The sequence below is a fragment of the Erythrolamprus reginae genome, chromosome 10 (genome assembly GCF_031021105.1).
Source record: "Erythrolamprus reginae isolate rEryReg1 chromosome 10, rEryReg1.hap1, whole genome shotgun sequence".
Taxonomy (NCBI): Eukaryota; Metazoa; Chordata; class Lepidosauria; order Squamata; family Dipsadidae; genus Erythrolamprus; species Erythrolamprus reginae.
Window position 1 is genome coordinate 2,097,461 of NC_091959.1, and position 19,946 is coordinate 2,117,406.

Consider the following 19,946-nt stretch of genomic DNA (forward strand, 5'->3'; position numbering starts at 1 on the left):
CTTAGGAATTTTGCAGGGCAGAAAGGAAAGCCCGCTGACCCTCTGGAATTGGGTTGATGTCTTTTCCTCAATTGTTTTTATTTTTCTCCACCTTCACATACAAATTTAACACGTATATACCTTCCAATATTACGTACATGTAATTCCACATTTATTGGCTTGTTCATAAGCCAATCTTATTTAACACCCACCCCCCTCTTTAGAAAAGAATTATTTATTGGGCAAGTGTGATTGGACACACAAGGAATTTGTCTTTGGTGCAGATGTTCTCGATGGACATATAAAAACAATACATTTGTCAAGAATAGAATAGAATAGAATAGAATAGAATGGAATGGAATGGAACAAAACAGAATAGAATAGAATGGAACAAAACAGAATAGAATAGAATAGAATGTATGGAATGGAATGGAATAGAACAGAATAGAATACAGTGTAGAGAAGAGTAGAATAGAATAGGAATAGAATAGAATAGAAATATCCAAAAATGAATACAACATAATATACAGAACTAAAGAAAACAAACCCACAATTCCCCACACTAGATACAAATACCTAATATTAGGTCGCTTGATAGTGATAGTCAACAATATGGTTGACAAACTGTGTCTTCTATATAACAAATAAATATATGTACGCAGTGAAAGAAAATATTAATTGATGATAGGCAAATAACTATCTATGTGCATATATAGAGCACCACTGAAACTGAATACGTTTTATATGTTGTTTAAGTTTATATGCCCATTTGTCTGTCCATTTTCCTTTTTTTCCTCTCTTTTTTTCTTTGTATGTTGTTTGCTTAAATTGTTTTTCTTTTCTTTCTATTTTTATATGTAGAAACTTAATAAATATTTTTTTTTTTAAAAAAGAATAAGCCTATGTGGGTAAATATACATAGACCTCAGACAGTACAGGGAGAATTAGATGTTTAGCAGAGTGATGGCACAAGAGAAAAAAACTGACTGTGTCTAGTTGTTTTGGCATAGGATGCTCTGTAGCGCCATTATTATTATTATTATTATTATTATTATTATTATTATTATTATTATTATTATCATCATCATTATTATTTATTGGATTTGTATGCCGCCCCTCTCTGCAGAGTCGGGGCGGCTAACAACAACGATAAAAACAACATGTAACAATCCAATTAATAAAACAACTAAAAACTCTTATTATAAAAACCAAACATACACCCAAACATACCATGCATAACTTGTAATGGCCTAGGGGGAAGGAATGTCTTAACTCCCCCATGCCTGGCGACAAAGGTGGGTCTTGAGTAATTTGCGAAAGACAAGGAGGGTGGGGGCCGTTCTAATCTCCGGGGAGAGTTGATTCCAGAGGGCCGGGACCGCCACAGAGAAGGCTCTTCCCCTGGGGCCCGCCAAACGACATTGTTTGGTCAACGGGACCTGGAGAAGGCCAACTCTGTGGGACCTTATCGGCCACATTGAGCGAAGAAGCTGAAATAGCTTATGTCCAGGATGTGAGGGATCTACAAATATCTTCCCAAGCCTTCTTCTGACCTGTGCAATATACGGAGTTTCTATCGGAATATTTGTCCAGAGCATTACAAACTTCTTCGACTTTGCTTTCTTTATTTTTTTTTTTAAGCGAACCTACAGGTAGCTCCTTTCTGTCTCCACTTCTCCTGCCCTCTTCTTATTAAAAACATCTTTAAGAAAATAGTTATGGGGCAGCCCATCCTGGATTCAGCTGCTACCCAGTTGGGGGTCATGACCTCCTTGTGCCCTGGATGAATAGTTTAAGCACCGAATCATAAGAAGAGAAGGAGGTGGGCTCGCGTTGGACCTTGGAAAAATCCACCGTGTTTATCCACCTTCTACATGATCTCCCAGAACATACATTTAGGCAGTAATTTAATTTATTAGACGAAATATCTGAAGGGCTCCTGCTAGCGTGGAGAGAACACCAAGTTTTTTTTCTTTTATTTGGAACATTCTCCATGGTTAATATAATTTATCAGGGTGGGGAAGAGTTCTCTTAATTGGAATTGTAGTGTTGGGTCACTTCCCCCCTTGGATTCTGGTTGGGGCAGTTAATTAATAACAAATTAACTCAATCTGCTTTCCTCCATTAGGTCATTTCCTTGCGGTTATAGTTTTAATGTTTTTTTCATGCAGAGCAGAACTCATTTTTCATGAGTGACACGTTGGATCCTATACAGTTTCAGCGTAGATGGTTTGGTTTACATGCTTCTGAAAACACATTTAAAGATCGGGGCTTTCTGGAAGGGTGATGGTTGGTTTTTTTAACTTTTAAATTAAGATTAATTGTCCATTGTTTAAGAAACACTTGAAGTTGTATTCGGCACAGGGCGAGAGCTGTCTGATCAGTCCCCCGTTGATAAATAGGACCCGGTGGGACGCTCAACGGGAAAGGGATGGAATAATTAAAGCAAATAAAAAATATCTTAGAAAGAGCTGTGAAAATAGATGGAAATGTCGTCGCTCGCCAGATGTGAAGATGTGTCCCGGCAGGGGGAAAAAATCCATCGTGGTACATGGAAGGCTGGGTTGCTGGTGGAATTCCAGAACAATGCACAACCAGGCGTTAGGATTGTTCATTCATTTCCTTGCTGGATTAAGAAGAAGAGTTTTGAGAATTCAGACTGGAACAAACCAAGTGCAATGAGATGTGGGACTGCCTTCCATTGAGGACCTGTTGACTGCACGAGTCAAAAAGAGGGTGGGGAAAATATTGACTGACCCCTCGGATCCTGGACATAAACTGTTTCAACTCCCACCCTCAAAACGTCGCCACAGAGCACTGCACACCAAGACAACTAGACACAAGAACAGTTTTTCCCCAAACGCCGTCACTCTGCTAAACAAATAATTCCCTCAACACTGACAAACTATTAACTAAGTCTGCACTAATTTCTACTAGGGTTTTTTCTCATCATTCCTGTCACCCTTTTCCTCCCACTTAGGACTGTATGACTGTAACTTGTTGCTTGTATCCTAAGATTTTTTATTAATATTGATTGTTTCTTCATTGCTTATTTGACCCCTATGACAATCATTAAGTGTTGTACCACATGATTCTTGACAAAATATCTTTTTCTTTTATGTACACTAAGAGCATCTGCACCAAAGTCAAATTCAATTCAATTCAATTTAATTCAATTCAATTTATTAGATTTGTATGCCGCCCCTCTCCGAATTCCTTGTGTGTCCAATCACACTTGACCAATAAAGAATTCTATTCTGTTCTGTTCTATTCTATTCTATTCTTCAGCCTCTTGTATATAAAATCTGGGCTAAGTCTATAGACATCCTCATTTATCCAGATCCTGCTTCTGCCCATGTGTGCAAGCAATTCAAATAATGTATATCTAAAGTTTTGCATTCATACCATTACTGTAGGCTGAGAAAAAAAAAAAGTGGTGCATTTCTTTCTGGGCGACCCTCGTACATTCTTTGCCATCTCTATCTTTAATCATTCCCCAAAGATCTGAGCACCGGCTGTTTTTCGACTTGCACAACTTTAAAATTATGATAAAACCACCCAGCTCATCTTTGATTCTTGGATCATTTCAACTAAAGAAGGAATTCCTTGAAAATCTGATGTGCCCGGATGTGAAATTTATCCACCCTTTGAAGAAAAGTCTCTTTGAAAAATCTATATGTCGGTTTAAATTGCATGGAATTTAGGAAGCCACGTTACAATTTTGTGCTGTTTCTCTTTTCGATTCGGTGTTTGGAAAAGGGGTGTGTTCAGACAGTCAACTTTAGAAGAATATTTGTTTTGTTGAGAGCAGAAAGATTGGCAGAATGTAGAAACCTAGAAACATAGAAGTCTGACGGCAGAAAAAGACCTCATGGTCCATCTAGTCTGCCCTTATACTATTTTCTGTATTTTATCTTAGGATGGATCTATGTTTATCCCAGGCATGTTTAAATTCAGTGACTGTGGATTTATCTACCACGTCTGCTGGAAGTTTGTTCCAAGGATCTACTACTCTTTCAGTAAAATAATATTTTCTCATGTTGCCTTTGATCGTTCCCCCAACTAACTTCAGATTGTGTCCCCTTGTTCTTGTGTTCACTTTCCTATTAAAAACACTTCCCTCCTGGACCTTATTTAACCCTTTAATATATTTAAATGTTTCGATCATGTGCCCCCTTTTCCTTCTGTCCTCCAGACTAGACAGATTGAGTCCATGAAGTCTTTCCTGATACGTTTTATGCTTAAGACCTTCCACCATTCTTGTAGCCCGTCTTTGGACCTGTTCAATTTTGTCGATATCTTTTTGTAGGTGAGGTCTCCAGAACTGAACACACAATATTCCAAATGTGGTCTCACCAGCGCTCTATATAAGGGGATCACAATCTCCCTCTTCCTGCTTGTTATGCCTCTAGCTATGCAGCCAAGCATCCTACTTGCTTTTCCTACTGCCCGACCACACTGCTCACCCATTTTGAGACTGTCAGAAATCACGACCCCTAAACCCTTCTCTTCTGAAGTGTTTGCTAACACAGAACTGCCAATGCAATACTCAGATTGAGGATTCCTTTTCCCCAAGTGCATTATTTTACATTTGGAAACATTAAACTGCAGTTTCCATTGCTTTGACCATTTATCTAGTAAAGCTAAATCATTTACCATATTACAGACGCCTCCAGGAATATCAACTCTATTGCACACTTTAGAGTCATCGGCAAATAGGCAAACCTTCCCTACCAAACCTTCCCCTATGTCACTCACAAACATATTAAAAAGAATAGGACCCAGAACAGACCCTTGTGGCACACCGCTTGTAACCTGACTCTGCTCAGAATACTGAGAGTTTTTATTTGGAATTTCCCGGTCGATCCATAATGTATTCGTTTTAAAGACTTTCCTGATGCTTATTTTTTGGGGTTGAATTCAACTCCTGAGCTCCATGTAGCTGCATCCATTTATTTTCTTGGTCACAATGCAAAAACGATTGAACATTGCCTTATTTTGTAGCTTGCTATTTTATTTTATAGCCCCAGAATGGGAATTCTATGCTGAACAAAGTCTCACCCTGCTTAGATTTCTTCCCAAACTCCTGGTGCTTTTCCCATATTTTATTTCCCCACTGAGTTCTGAGAAATTATAGGAGCCCTCAGCATAAAACCACCTTTTCTTTTTATTAGAATAGGTGCATGCGTGTATTTGTATTATTATTGTTCAGAACAAAGTGAAATCACAGCTGTTCATTCTTTAGTTGTCAACTTTAGTTATCAACTTTCCCCCAAAGTATCTTGGATGTCATTATATATTGGTTTAATGCCTAGTATCAGAATTAGGTTTCAGCAGATTCTGACTAGTTCTGAATAACCCTCAGTGGTTCTGAACCTGGGGGTGGGGACCCCTTTGGGGGTCCAACGTCCGTTTCGCAGGGGTTGCCTAAGACCCTGGGGGAAAATGTTAATGTGTTTGTGCTGCTTTGAATATGGTTTGCTTGCAAACAAACCCTACTCAAAACAGCACGAAGCCAATCACTTCAGCCTGATGATGGTGAATGTGATTTCGCTGAAACGTCGCAAAAACACTCCAAATATTACACAGGGTAAAACCCAAACTCAGAACAATCTACATATACATATACCCATGAAATTCTACAAATATCTCTCACACTCTCTCTCTCTCTCTCTCTCTCTCTCTCTCTCTCTCTCTCTCTCTCTAATCTCTCTCTCTCTCTCTCTCTATCTAATCTATCTATCTATCTATCTATCTATCTATCTATCTATCTATCTATCTATCTACCTACCTACCTACCTACCTACCTACCTACCTACCTATTCATAGTAGTAATAGCAGCAGCAGCAGTACTACCAGTAGTGGTAGTAATATTACAGCTTTGTCTGATGCAATTAGCAGAGGAGCCAGAAGGTTACTTCTCAGTAAGCGAAAGCTTTCAGACTTTCAGCCAGAATTTGTCCAATGGAAATAACGTTTCACTGGTTTCTCTTTCAACAAAGTGTCTCATGCTTTACATGCGTTTTCTATAAATACGACTTCAGAGACGAGGGATATTTGGATGGGTTTTTAAAAAGCATATTTTCTGAGAGCGCGCCTGTAGCTGAAGGAACAGCCAAGTATGTGACTTTATTGAAAGAATTTGCTCAAAATAACTCGGGCCCCGAGGCTTGGGAGGGTCTCAGAGACGATCAACGGATCTAACGAGCTCATTTCTTCTCCATGATGCCCTAAGTCAGTGTTTCCCAACCTTGGCAACTTGAAGATATCTGGACTTCAACTCCCAGAATTCCCCAGCCAGCATTCGCTCTTTCATTGTTATTCTCTCCAAATAAAGTTTTTTTTTCAGCCAAGGGATAAAATAATATGCTGAAGCTGACCAGACTAAGAATGCTGGCCAGATGAATACCTGGTCACCAGATTCTTTTCCCTAGTTTCCTCCCCAAAAACTAAGGTGCAACTTATACTCTGGTACATTTTATACTCTGAAAAATACAGTAATACAGTATACGGTTTTGGATTATTTTAAGTTTTTAATCCATGAGATGAGTGCCCTGGCCCTAAATTCTAAATATTTATTTATTTATTATTTATTAATCAGATTTGTATGCCGCCCCTCTTCGTAGACTCGGGGCGGCTAACAACAAGAATAACACAATGTAAACAAATCTAATATTTAAGTTACATAGGAACATAGAAGACTGATGGCAGAAAAAGACCTCATGGTCCATCTAGTCTGCCCTTATACTATTTCCTGTATTTCATCTTACAATGGATCTATGTTTATCCCAGGCATGTTTAAATTAAGTTACTGTGGATTTACCAACCACGTCTGCTGGAACTTTGTTCCAAGGATCTACTACTCTTTCAGTGAAATAATAAGTTAATTTTAAAAACCGCAATTTAAGGAACCAATCATACATACTGACATACCATGCATAAATTTTATAAGCCTAGGCGGAAGGGAAAGTCTCAATTCCCCCATGCCTGACGACAGAGGTGGGTTTTAAGGAGCTTACGAAAGGCAACGTATGGCTAACGTATCGATCCCACCATTTATTTAACAGGCCTGCCTTGAGAACAGAAACATCAGAGAGGTGCAATGCGCATCGTACAACAACAAGCCATTTATGGGTCGTTTCTACGAGTGGGAGCCATTTGCTGAAGGTAAGAAGACACACCTCTGGTTTGGTCGAAATTGTACGTCCAAGCTCCTTCACTTTTTATGATGTCGTTCATTGGGGATGGTAATGATGGATAAGGATTATTTAAATATTTCATCTCCCAACCTATCCTCTACCAACTGAGAGTACAGTGGTACCTCTATGTAAGAACGCCTCTACTTACGAACTTTTCTAGATAAGAACCGGGTGTCCTCTCAAGAACCATTTTCCACTTGCAAACCCGAGCTTCCGAAACTGTAACTGCAAAAGGCAGGGAGAAGCCTCCGTGGGGCCTCTCTAGGAATCTCGTGGGAGGAAACAGGGACGGAAAAGGTGGGGAGAAGCCTCTGTGGGGCCTCTCTAGGAATCTCCTGGGAGGAAACAGGGCCGGAAAAGGTGGGGAGAAGCCTCCGTGGGGCCTCTCTAGGAATCTCGTGGGAGGAAACAGGGCCGGAAAAGGTGGGGAGAAGCCTCTGTGGGGCCTCTCTAGGAATCTCCTGGGAGGGAACAGGGCCGGAAAAGTTGGGGAGAAGCCTCCGTGGGGCCTCTCTAGGAATCTTGTGGGAGGAAACAGGGCCGGAAAAGGCTGCGGCGAGAAGCCTCCATGGGGCCTCTCTAGGAATCTCCTGGGAGGAAACAGGGCCAGAAAAGGCCGGGAGAAGCCTCTGTGGGGCCTCTTTAGGAATCTCCTGGGAGGAAACAGGGCCTCCACCTTCCCTGTGGTTTCCCCAATCGCACGCCTTATTTGCTTTTACATTGACTCCTATGGGAAAAATTGCTTCTTCTTACAAACTTTTCTTGTTAAGAACCTGGTCACGGAACGAATTAAGTTTGTAGGTAGAGGTACCACTGTATCTTCATGTTGCAGGACATAATAATAATTAAAATAATATTATGCATTTTTGGAGGTCAGCCTGATAGGGAACTGCGGAGTTTAATCCAGAAGAAAACTATGAACTGCAAGTTGGAAAAGTAGCAGTCAGGAAAAAAAAAACCACCTTTGGATCTTTCCCTTTAAAAATAACCCCAAAATTCGGTATTTTTTAAATGCAATAGGTGGAACGGGCCCAGCTCAGCACAAAATTTAGAGCTTACAACCTTAGTTGGCATTTATTCCCAGGGCTGTCATTTTGAACGTGTGCCCTGTATGCACTAACATAACATGGAAATGGATTCTAAAGCCATATAATTTACTTAGCAGAACACTTTCCTTTTCTTTCCTATCGTCCTTTCTATTTTTCCTTGGAGTTTGATGAGGACCCAGGCATTCCCGCCAAATAAATAAGGGAACCCATTCAGAAAGTTTCATCAAAAGATAGATTCAGAACTGTGTTTCCTTTCACCGTCGCACTACAGGCCATTTCAAGGTTATTCTCAGTGCCATAAATTGAAATAAGGTCATAAATAACATTGAAGTCCAGTTATGCCATGCCTTGAGAAATTATGGGCCTACAAGCTCTCATTCTCCAGATATTGTCAACAACCATGAAACAGAAGAAGACAACTTGGTTGGGACTCCTTGGGCGGGTTCATGGAGGACTGCCAAAAGTTTGTCTTGTATTGCAATTTTATTGTGATAGAAGAGAAGAATCCAATGAAAACTAATCCCATTAAGTTTATTTTATTTTATTTATTTATTTTATTTTATTTATTGGGTTTGTATGCCGCCCCTCTCCGGAGACTCGGGGTGGCTAATAGCAATAATAAGACAGCATATAACAATAATCCAATACTAAAAACAATTAAAAACCCATTATAATAAAAACCAATCATACATACAGACATACCATGCATAAAATTGTAAAGGCCTAGGGGGAAAGGGTATCTCAATTCCCCCATGCCTGGCGCAGAGGTGGGTTTTAAGTAGCTTATGAAAGGCAAGGAGGGTGGGGGCAATTCTAATCTCTGGGGGGAGTTTGTTCCAGAGGGCCGGGGCCGCCACAGAGAAGGCTCTTCCCCTGGGTCCCGCCAAGCGACATTGTTTAGTTGATGATACCCGGAGAAGACCCACTCTGTGGGACCTAACTGGTAGCTGTGTCTATGCAGTAGAAGGCGGTCCCTGAGATAATCTGGTCCGGTGCCATGAAGGGCTTTATAGGTCATAACCAACACTTTGAATTGTGACCAGAAACTGATCGGCAACCAATGCAGACTGCGGAGTGTCATATTCATTTCTCATTAAATTCAACCAGTTGAGAATTTCTAACTTGAATTCACCTGCTATGGGTTTTGAAGTGTGACTCCTCCTCGGCAAGATATCCAGAAACCTAAAAAGCCATTCTTTGATCAAGGAAAATTTGTGGAATTCCTGACATGCATTCAAGCATGCAAATTCAAGATATTTTAATGCTCTCCAAAGGGTTTTGAACCCCAATACATTTATGGGGAGCCCTATGAAATAAGAAGGATGAAGGAATGAAGGGCAGGGAACCCATACAGGTTAAGGACTTTTAAACAATAAATTGAAGTTAAAGTAAAAAAAGGTAAAACATGACTTTGGGTTATTATTATTAAGGAGCCTCCGTGGCGCAGTGGTTAGAGTGCAGCACTGCAAGCTACTTCTGTCGATCTCTGTCCGACAAAGTTTATTTTCTCTCCCTGCACCAGGCAGGCCAGGCTTTGGAGTCTCAAGGTCCAGAGTTTCAGATTCCAAAAAACCTTGTCGCAACATCTGTTTGGGTGTCAATTTTTCAGCCCCCCCCATTTCATGCTTTCACTGCGTGTGCATTTCTTCTGTCAACACCACCAATAATGGACCCCCAACAAAAGGAACGGAGGAGAAAAGGGCTCTACTTGGATAAATTCCTCAGCTTCAGGAGAAGGTCCTGAGAAATGTCAACCGAAAGTACCTTGAGCTTTGGTGATCCAAGGAGGGTCAAGCACCTGTCAATGCGATCGCTGCCTTTCTCAGCACAATAGCTCTTCTTTCTTCTCTTGAGACAGTCGCTCGAAGGAAACCTGAACTCGTGGACACAAAGATAGACAGCTTTGCATTAGCGCAGTCAATTATCGTTAATCCCCCCAAGTGAAATTATACATCTGCGTAAAGGGTGGGATTGAAACCTCCAAAGTTGCCCTGAAGCATGTGTGAAAGAAACAACGCCTGATTTCATGCTTGGAGGAAATTAATCGAACGCACTTTATTTATTTTTTATTTTATTTATTCATTTGTCCAATACACAAATACATAGGAAGAAAATAGACATGTGATAATATAAAAGAGGGTGAGAGTGAACTTAGAGGAGAGGATATATGAAAGGAAGAGAATATATATGATAGGTGAGAGAAAGGAGAGACAATTGGACAGGGGACGAAAGGCACACCAGTGCACTTATGGATGCCCCTTACTGGCCTCTTAGGAACCTGGAGAGGTCAATCGTGGAGAGTCCTCGTTTTTTGCCATTTCTTGGTAGCGCATGTGGCTTTGTAAGCAAATCCAGAGACGAGCGAGGCACAGAAGTTCTCCTGGTGAGGAATCTGTGAGTTGAGAAAGGTCGACGGAGGAATTGGGATGTTTGCCTGCAATTTGGGCTGGGTACGCGAAAGAAATCCTCCATAGGTTTCCATGGGTATGCCTTTGCAAATAGTACGAGGGTCGCCCAGAAAGTAATGCACCACATTTTTTTTCTTCAATGATCATTTATTGAACACAATGAAACTTATACACAAGAGAGAATGATGTTTCTTATACAGTCCCAATTTTTCCTGTTCTACGGCCTTCCTCCAGCGAGACACATGGGCGTGTATGCCCTGTCGGTACTACTCCTTGTTCTGCTCACGAAGCCATGTCTCCACTGCAATGGCCTCCCCCTCTGTTCCCAGCGACTAACCGTACTTCTGTCGACTGCAGATTCTCCATCAACTGTACACAAACATTTGTGAAGGTTCCCAACAGTTTCTTTCTCCGCAGTGAGAAATTTACTGCGTGTAATGTACATCCCTTACAGACGCCATTTCGAAACACCGCTGCAGCTACACTCTCTGAAGAAATGCAAAATTTACACCACACACTCCTGACAATTCAAGTCATGTACATCTAAAGTTTAGCATTCGTACCATTACTGTAGTCCGAGAAAAAAAAAGTGGTGCATTACTTTCTGGGCGACCCTCATAGCAGAAGGACCTGGAAGAGGGAAGGAAAATTCCTTTGGACGAAGGCAGACAGCTCCAGAAACTTATGGATAGAAGCATCCAGGAAAATGAATGTTGAATGATTTAAACATGAGGATAATCTGGAATTGTGCTTTCTCCACATCTGGGAACTTGTGGAGAGCAGTCATGATTTAGGAAGGTCAAGATACCGTATATTAGATTATATCTTGACCATTCTCTGTCTCATACATCCCAGTGACTGATTAGAGCCCATGGAGTTGGCCTTCTCCAGGTCCTGTCGGGGCCACAGGGAAGGGCCTTCTCTGTGGTGGCTCCGGTCCTCTGGAATCAACTTTCCCTGGAGATTTGTATGGGCCCCCAACCTCATGGCTTTTTGAAAGGCCTTAAAAACACAGCTCTGTACAGCAGGTCTGTGGCCGTTGGGTGTTATTTTCTGCTCTGGCCAGTAGCTATGATTGTATGATATATGAATGGTGAACATTGGGTTTTTAAATTGTATTTTTTATAATTGTATTTTTTTATTATTGTGTCTCTTTCTTCTTGTAATCTGCCATGAGTCCCACTTGGAGAAGGGCGTCCTATAAAATTAATTAAATAAAATTAAATAATTACATAAATCAACTTTAGCAAGTAAAGCTGGACACTTGATGACAAACTTGGCAGATGTCAATCATGACAAGGCTGCATCACCCATTTCAGTCTACAAAAGAGTAGTAGATGCTCGGAACAAACTTCCAGCAGATGTGGTTGGTAAATCCACAGTAACTGAATTTAAACATGCCTGGGATAAACATAGATCCATCCTAAGATAAAATACAGGAAATAGTATAAGGGCAGACTAGATGGACCAGGAGGTCTTTTTCTGCCATCAATCTTCTATGTTTTTATGAATGAGGAAGAGAGGGAGGGAGGAAAGAAAGAGAAGGAAGAAAGGAAGAGAAGAAGGAAGGAAGGAATGAGGAAGAAAGGAAGGAAAGAAGGAAGGAAGGAAAAATCCACAGTCACTGAATTTAAACCTGCCTGGGATAAACATAGATCCATCCTAAGATAAAATACAAGAAATAGTATAAGGGCAGACTAGATGGACCGTGAGGTCTTTTTTTGCCGTCAATCTTCTATGTGTCTATGTTTTTACAAAAGTCTTATTTTGAACACATCTCGCAACGTTGGGCTTTTCATAAAGCAATATTTAAATAAAAGAACCCTCCACATCTTTTGAAAACCAAATTCTTGTTTATCCAGATTATAGGATGGACATAATCCTGATTTTCTTTATGAGTTCTCCACCTCTGTATCCCTCAGTTTGCCGATCTTAAAAAAAGCCGCCTTTTTCATCCCGTAAACAAACCTTGGCTAATCTTCCCTTTCATAAAAGGGTTTTTTGTTTCCTGCTATTTTAGCTTAGAGGTGAACTCTCAACCTTCCCTAATCTTGACTGAAGGGAAATTATCCAGATTTCACCAGAAGCCAGAACTGGGGGAAAAAATAAACGATGCTTACAGGTCAATGCCAATGAATACCACATTCAGGCCGAGGAAATTTCACACAACTATATCTGAGGACGTGAAGCTGCTGTATAAATAGTTTGGGGGAGTTTATAATGAAACCCGGGTTTTGTTACAGCAATCGGATTGAGGCGAATGAGAGAAATAACAAGCGAGTCCCCCCCCCTCAAAGACATTAACATATGTATGAAAAGTCCATTAATGGCTCCTTGTGAAAAGCTACATCACAACAAAGTGAGGTTAAGGGACAGGGGATCACCTGGTGCTGAGAACGTATTTGAGTGGGATTCTGTTCGGCTGCCAAGGTTTACTCACATACCTCTATCTATCTCTAATATCTCCGTGACCGCCTTCTGCCGCACGAATCCCAGTGACAGGTTCGGTCCAACAGAGTTGGCCTTCTCCGGGTCCCGTCGACTAAACAATGTTGTCTGGCGGGACCCAGGGGAAGAGCCTTCTCTGTGGTGGCTCCGACCCTCTGGAACCAGCTCCCCCCTGAGATTGGGATTGCCCCCACCCTCCTTGCCTTTTGCAAACTCCTTAAAACCCATCTCTGCCGTCAGGCATGGGGGAACTGAAACATCTCCCCCTTGCCCATGTTGTTTTGGTGTTAGATTGATTGTGTGCATGTTTTTTAATATTCTGGGGTTGTTTTTTATGAATTTTTTAGTTTAAAATTGTAATTGGATTGGTGGGTATTGGATTTGTTATTATGTATTGTTTTTATCTTGTTGTGAGCCGCCCCTAATCTCTGTTGCTGATCAAATTGGTTCATAAAAACAGAGACAAAAGAACTGGTTTTTATTTAAGGCTTTGTTGGTCCATTGGATGCCATTGGAAATGGCTTTTTGAGAGTGTTAGTACTATCTACTAACTGGTTGGTACTACTACTATGTACATAACTGGTTGGGTCTGGCAATATATAAAACAAACTAACAATGTATGCTTAAACGTATTGAAACACTATAGCTTTAAGAGGTAGTGTTACCGATTGCCACAAGAGGGAGCCAGAAGCCTGATTCTCTCTCTCTGCTATTTAGAAACATAGAAACATAGAAGACTGATGGCAGAAAAAGACCTCATGGTCCATCTAGTCTGCCCTCATACTATTTTCTGTATTTTATCTTAGGATGGATCTATGTTTATCCCAGGCATGTTTAAATTCAGTGACTGTGGATTTATCAACCACGTCTGCTGGACGTTTGTTCCAAGGATCTACTACTCTTTCAGTAAAATAATATTTTCCCATGTTGCTTTTGATCTTTCCCCCAACTAACTTCAGATTGTGTCCCCTTGTTCTTGGGTTCAGTTTCCTATTAAAAACACTTGCCTCCTGGATCTTATTTAACATATTTAAATGTTTCAATGTGAAGCGGTATATAAATTTCTGTTATTTTCTCCACGACTGCTGTAGTAAGAGCTGTGTGTTAAATGCTGGTTTATGTATTTGTAAGCTGAACAAGTAAGCTTATAGTATTGCATAAGTGTTGAGAGTTATTGACTGATGTAACTATGTATCACTAGGACTTTTCAACAAGATATCTTCCAAAGTAAATAATATTTTATACAATTTAATGTATCTGGCTTGTATGACTGAACTGTTACTTGTATCTCTGGGCTATCTGCTGGATATCAGCTGAGAGTCCATGATGACCGGCTGCCAGCAATTTGGCAGATCAAATCTCACTGGGCTCCAGGTTGACTCAGCCTTCCCTCCTTCTGAGGTGGGTCAAATGGGGACCCAGTTTGTTGGGGGCAATTTTTATTTATTTATTTATTTATTAATCAGATTTGTATGCCGCCCCTCTCCGCAGACTCGGGGCGGCTCACAGCAACAACAATACAATGTAAGCAAATCTAATATTTAAGTTAATTTTAAAAACCCCAGTTTAGAAACCAATCATACATACGAGCATACCATGCATAAATTTTATAAGCCTAGGGGGAGGGAAAATGTCAATTCCCCCATGCCTGACGACAGAGGTGGGTTTTAAGGAGCTTACGAAAGGCTAGGAGGGTGGGGGCAACTCTGATATCTGGGAGGAGTTGGTTCCAAAGGGTCGGGGCCGCCACAGAGAAGGCTCTTCCCCTGGGTCCCGCCAAACGACATTGTTTAGTTGACGGGACCCGGAGCAGGCCAACTCTGTGGGACCTAACTGGTCGCTAATTTGCTCACTCTCTGCAGACTACTTAGAGACGGATGTAAAGCCCTGTGAAGCGGTATATAAATCTAAATGCTATTGCTAATTTAGCTGCGGCTGATCTCACTGCTGGCAAACACAGTCAGTTCAGCGCCTGGACGCTGACTGCTGAGTAATAAAACATTTGTGCATTTTTATTATTAGCATCATTACTTTTTTTTTTCTGGCTCTGCAGCCAGGGTCAGCAGCAAAGCCCTATGGAAAAGAATTCAGGAATCCAGCCCCCTCGCATAGAACATATGTCCATCGCCTCCAGTTTAATCGCTTCCTTGTTAAGAATTCCCCAGCGTTCTTGCTGACATGTGGTTAAACAACAATTGAACTTGGGCTTCTCCTTGGGTCTATTCTCCAGATGTTTCCACTGATCTGTGGGGATGTGCAATGGATGGGGTTGTGGGGGGATATGTGGGGGTCTTGGAGCCTTCTGCCGTGTTGTTCTGGAGCAATTGCAGTGCTTTCCTCTCATTAAAAGCCAGCTGGGTTTATCCCACCAAAACTAAATTATTTTGACTTTTCAGCAATTCACATCTTGGCGTTCTTGTCTTTTCTTTTTGCAAAGGTGAGGGAATAGATTCTCTCCCCCCCCCCCCGATTTCTCTCTTGGATCAAGAAACTCTCCAAAAACGGTCTTGCTGGGATGATTGAATATGCAGAGAGAGCGGCTCCCGTTAGCTCATTCCGAGGGGCCTTGGTCCGGCGCCATCAATGCGCAATCCATCTGTTCAGAAAATTTTGGCAAGCAAAAAAACTGGAGTGCATTCTTTGTGGATTCCACCATCGGAACAGTTTTGCTCGTAGGTTTCTCTGGTGGCTTTCACATTCTTCAGTGTTCTTGCTCAAAATAACCCCCCAAAACCAACCCAGCTCTGAAGACAATATGTGCACTTAAATCATTTCGGTCTGTTTCTTTTGCTTTTCATTAAAGCCTTTGGTCTTCTCTAGGTCTCGTCTTCTTTACTGTTCCAGTCTTTTCTCAACATGGCTGTCTGTCTTTTGGGGGTGTCTTTATACCTCTTTATCTTGGGGACTTGCTGTTCTCAGATATCTATCTATCTATCTATCTATCTATCTATCTATCTATCTATCTATCATCTATCTATCTATCTATCTATCTATCTATCTATCTATCTATCTATCTATCATCCATCCATCCATCCATCCATCCATCCATCTATCATCTATCTATCTATCTATCTATCTATCTATCTATCTATCTATCTATCATCGTCTGTCTGTCTGTCTGTCTGTCTGTCTGTCTGTCTGTCTATCTATCTAACTATCTATCATCTATCTATCATCTATCTATCTATCTATCTATCTATCTATCCTTATTTGTTTATCTTTATTTATTAGATTTATTAGAAGATTGATGGCAGAAAAAGACCTCCTGGTCCATCTAGTCTGCCCTTATACTATTTCCTGTATTTTATCTTAGAATGTTTATCCCAGGCATGTTTCAATTCAGTGACTGTGGATTGACCAACCACGTCTGCTGGGAGTTTGTTCCAAGGATCTACTCCTCTTTCAGTCAAATAATATTTTCTACTGAAATGAAATTTCTGTAAAAAACCAGTCAAGATCAGAAAGCTCCAAGGATCCCAGAGTTGAATCCTGAGCTACATATACTCTCTTCTATTGATATCAGATTCACCTCTTTGATTAACCTTCAAAAGATATATTGGAGTTGGGCGGCCAAGGAATTTAGATAAATAATCCTCCTTAAGGTTGGCTTGAGCCTAGTCTTGAGTGGATTCTGTAAAGAGAGATGGAGGTGGAATATTCCCATAGAGTAAACCCAGGATGAGAGATAAACCATGGATTAAACCATGAATAAAATTCCATCCCTGCAATTGAACATTGTTGGGGGAGAGAGGGGGCATCTTCTTTTTAAAAAATCAGGATGTAGGTTCTTAGTAAAACAAACAGTGTGTGGGCTACCATAAGAGATAAACACAACTACCCCTTTGAATAAACTCCTTTCCTTATTTATTCTTCTGCATTTTGGTTGTTTAGCTTATGTTTTAGTGGTGTTATGGTTACCGGGCTATTTCCTACAAAATGAGATGGATAGTGAAAGATTCCTCCGTTAAGGTTAATCTTGAAGGCAAACTAGAAGTGGCCTTTGTAGGATCTTTGTGGATCGTTCTTAATTGTCAGGTCATGCACCATTTTATTTGTAATAACAACTCAATTTATTATGTGCTATTCTTTTGCATCTGGTTCTGTGATTATCTTCTTGGTTCCCTGCTGGTTTTGGTTCTCACTATTTGTCATAGAATCATAGCATCGTAGCTTCATAAAAACATAAAATGATAGCATCATAAAATCATGGGATCATGGAATCATAGCATCATAGCATCAGCATCATAGCATCATAGCTTCTCCAGGTCCTGTCAACTAGACAATGTCACTTAGTGGGATCTAGGGGAAGAGCCTTCTCTGCAGGGGCCCCAACCCTCTGGAATCAGCTTCCCTCGGAGATTCGTATTGCCCCCACCCTCCTTGCCTTCCATAAGAGCCTAAAGACTCATCTATGCTGCCAGGCTTGGGGCCATTAGACCCTAGCCCCCTGGCCAATGAATGATATCCATGTTGTTGTTGAGTGGGAATGATTGATTTTTAATATAATGGAGATTTTAGTTTAGATTAGTGGGTTTTATATTAATTGGATTTAGGATATGTATTGTATTGTTCTTTTTATATGTTGTAAGACACCCCGAATCCCCAGAGAAGGGCAGCATATAAATCCAATAAATGAATGTAATGAATAGCATCATAGCATCATTTTCAGCACTGCACATGTGTGTGTGCAAAGGGCTCATGTGCTTATGTGGCACGCCCATACGGCGCACTCATATGGTGTGGAAGGAAGCAAACCTGGTGGTGAGGTACGTTAGAACCCATCCCTGAATCATAGCATGTTAAAATCATGGAATTAGAGCATCTTAGAATCATAGCGTGATAAAATCATGGAATTAGAGCATCTTAGAATCATAGCGTGATAAAATCATGGAATTATAGCATCTTAGAATCATTGTGTGATAAAATCATGGAATTATAGCATCATAGAATCATAGCGTGATAAAATCATGGAATCATAGAGCTAGAAGGAAGGAATAGGCAGGAATCCTTCTGCCAACTTGGGCAAATGGTATTCTTGAAGTCCTCCAGTGATAGAGAATCCACCATTCCAAAAGGCAAGATGTTCCATTTATTAATTCTTCATATTGTCAGGAAATTCCTCCTTATTTTCAGCCTGGTTCTCCTTCTGACCAGCTTCCTTTTCCTTTTGTGCCTATCCATATCACAAACATGCTCTAGAAACAACATCTTTTCCCCCCACCAACACATTTGCAGCCACTGGCCACATCAAATCCATGGCGAGGTTTCCTTCAAGCAACTCTGCCAAGACCCCAAAGGGCTACCTTTGCCCTCAAAATTATCTTTGAGCCTGTCCTTAAAACAAAACGTTTGGAAATCCGTGTCCTCTGGCTTGTAATGAGGTCATGAATTGGAGATCTCCTCCCTGGCGAGGGTGTGTGTTTGTGATTGTGTTGGGGTAGAGAAAGAATGCAAAATATTTGGACTATTTATTGAAGCCTGGAAGGCAACTGACTCATCCAGTAGGGAAAGAGAGTTGATCTTGGCTTCTAGTTGAAGGAAGGAACTTCTCCCCCCCACCCCCCTTTTTTTTTTGCCAACAACAAGGATAATTCTCCCACTTATTCACCGGCTGAATTTTCATGTCAATATTTGCGCTTTTCACGGTCTCTTTGTGTTTGCTTAAACCCTACATTCTTCTGTCTCTTTTCTCTATCGTGTTTCAAGAATCTGTTGAAAGAGACGGCTTAAAAAATGGCTGAAAAGTTTGGTTCCTTGGGACAAACCAGGTGGCCAGGTGGAATTGCGCAAACCTATGGGGCTGTATAGGAGGTTTTTTATATTTATTTATTTATTTGGGCTTAAAAAAAAAAAAATCGAGCCTTTATTACGAGGGTCGCCCAGAAGGTAATGCACCACATTTTTTTCTCGACCTACAGTAATTGTACGAATGCAAAACTTTAGTTATACCGTACTTGACTTGTCAGGAGTGCGTGGTGTTTCGAAATGGTGTCTGTAAGTGATGAACGTTACAAGCAGCGTGTCCTCATTGAATTTCTTCCTGTAGAGAAAGAAACTTGAGAATATTCACAAATGTTTGTGTACAGTTTATGGAGAATCCGCAGTCGACAGAAGTACGGTTAGTCACTGGGCACAGAGGGGGGGGGGGGCATTAGAGGTGATTGGCACAGTGCAGAAATGGCTTCGTGACCAGAATAGAATAGAATAGAATAGAATAGAATAGAATTTCATTGGCCAAGTGTGATTGGACACACAAGGAATTTGTCTTGGTGCAGATGCTCTCAGCGTACATAAAAGAAAAAGAGACATTTGTCAAGAATCATGTGGTACAACACTTAATGATTGTCATAGGGGTCAAATAAGCAATGAAGAAACAATCAATATTAATAAAAATCTTAGGATACAAGCAACAAGTTACAGTCATACAGTCCTAAGTGGGAGGAAAAGGATGATAGGAATGAGGAGAAAAACTAATAGAAATAGAAGTGAAGATTTAGTAAAAAGTCTGACAGTGTTGAGGGAATTATTTGTTTAGCAGAGTGATGGTGTTCGGGGGGAAACTGTTCTTATGTCTAGTTGTCTTGGTGTGCAGGGCTCTGTAGCGACGTTTTGAGGGGGGGAGTTGTACTGACAGGACATCCACACCCTTGTGTCTCGCTGGAGGAAGGCCATAGAACGGGACGGAGATTACGTGGAAAAATCGGGAGTGTAGAAGAAACATCATTCTTTCTTCTGTGTAAGTTTCGCTGTGTTCAATAAATAATTGTTGAAGGAAAAAAAATGTGGTGCATTACTTTCATAGCTCGAGTGAGAGAGGGCTGAGCTTTATCTTTTTCTCTCTAGCGAGAAACCCTGGCAGGCCT

General features: G+C 40.9%; 2 protein-coding genes across 2 annotated transcripts in view; both read left to right on the top strand.

Annotated features, from left to right (window-relative positions):
* Positions 1 to 19,946, top strand: part of MTMR10 (myotubularin related protein 10) — a 780,230-nt gene that overhangs the window by 583,700 nt on the left and 176,584 nt on the right. The window lies entirely within an intron of this gene.
* Positions 1 to 19,946, top strand: part of THSD4 (thrombospondin type 1 domain containing 4) — a 169,437-nt gene that overhangs the window by 41,923 nt on the left and 107,568 nt on the right. The window contains exon 6 of the mRNA XM_070762735.1: positions 7,047 to 7,146. Coding sequence (XP_070618836.1) covers positions 7,047 to 7,146 — 100 coding nt within the window. The remainder of the gene's footprint in view (positions 1 to 7,046; positions 7,147 to 19,946) is intronic.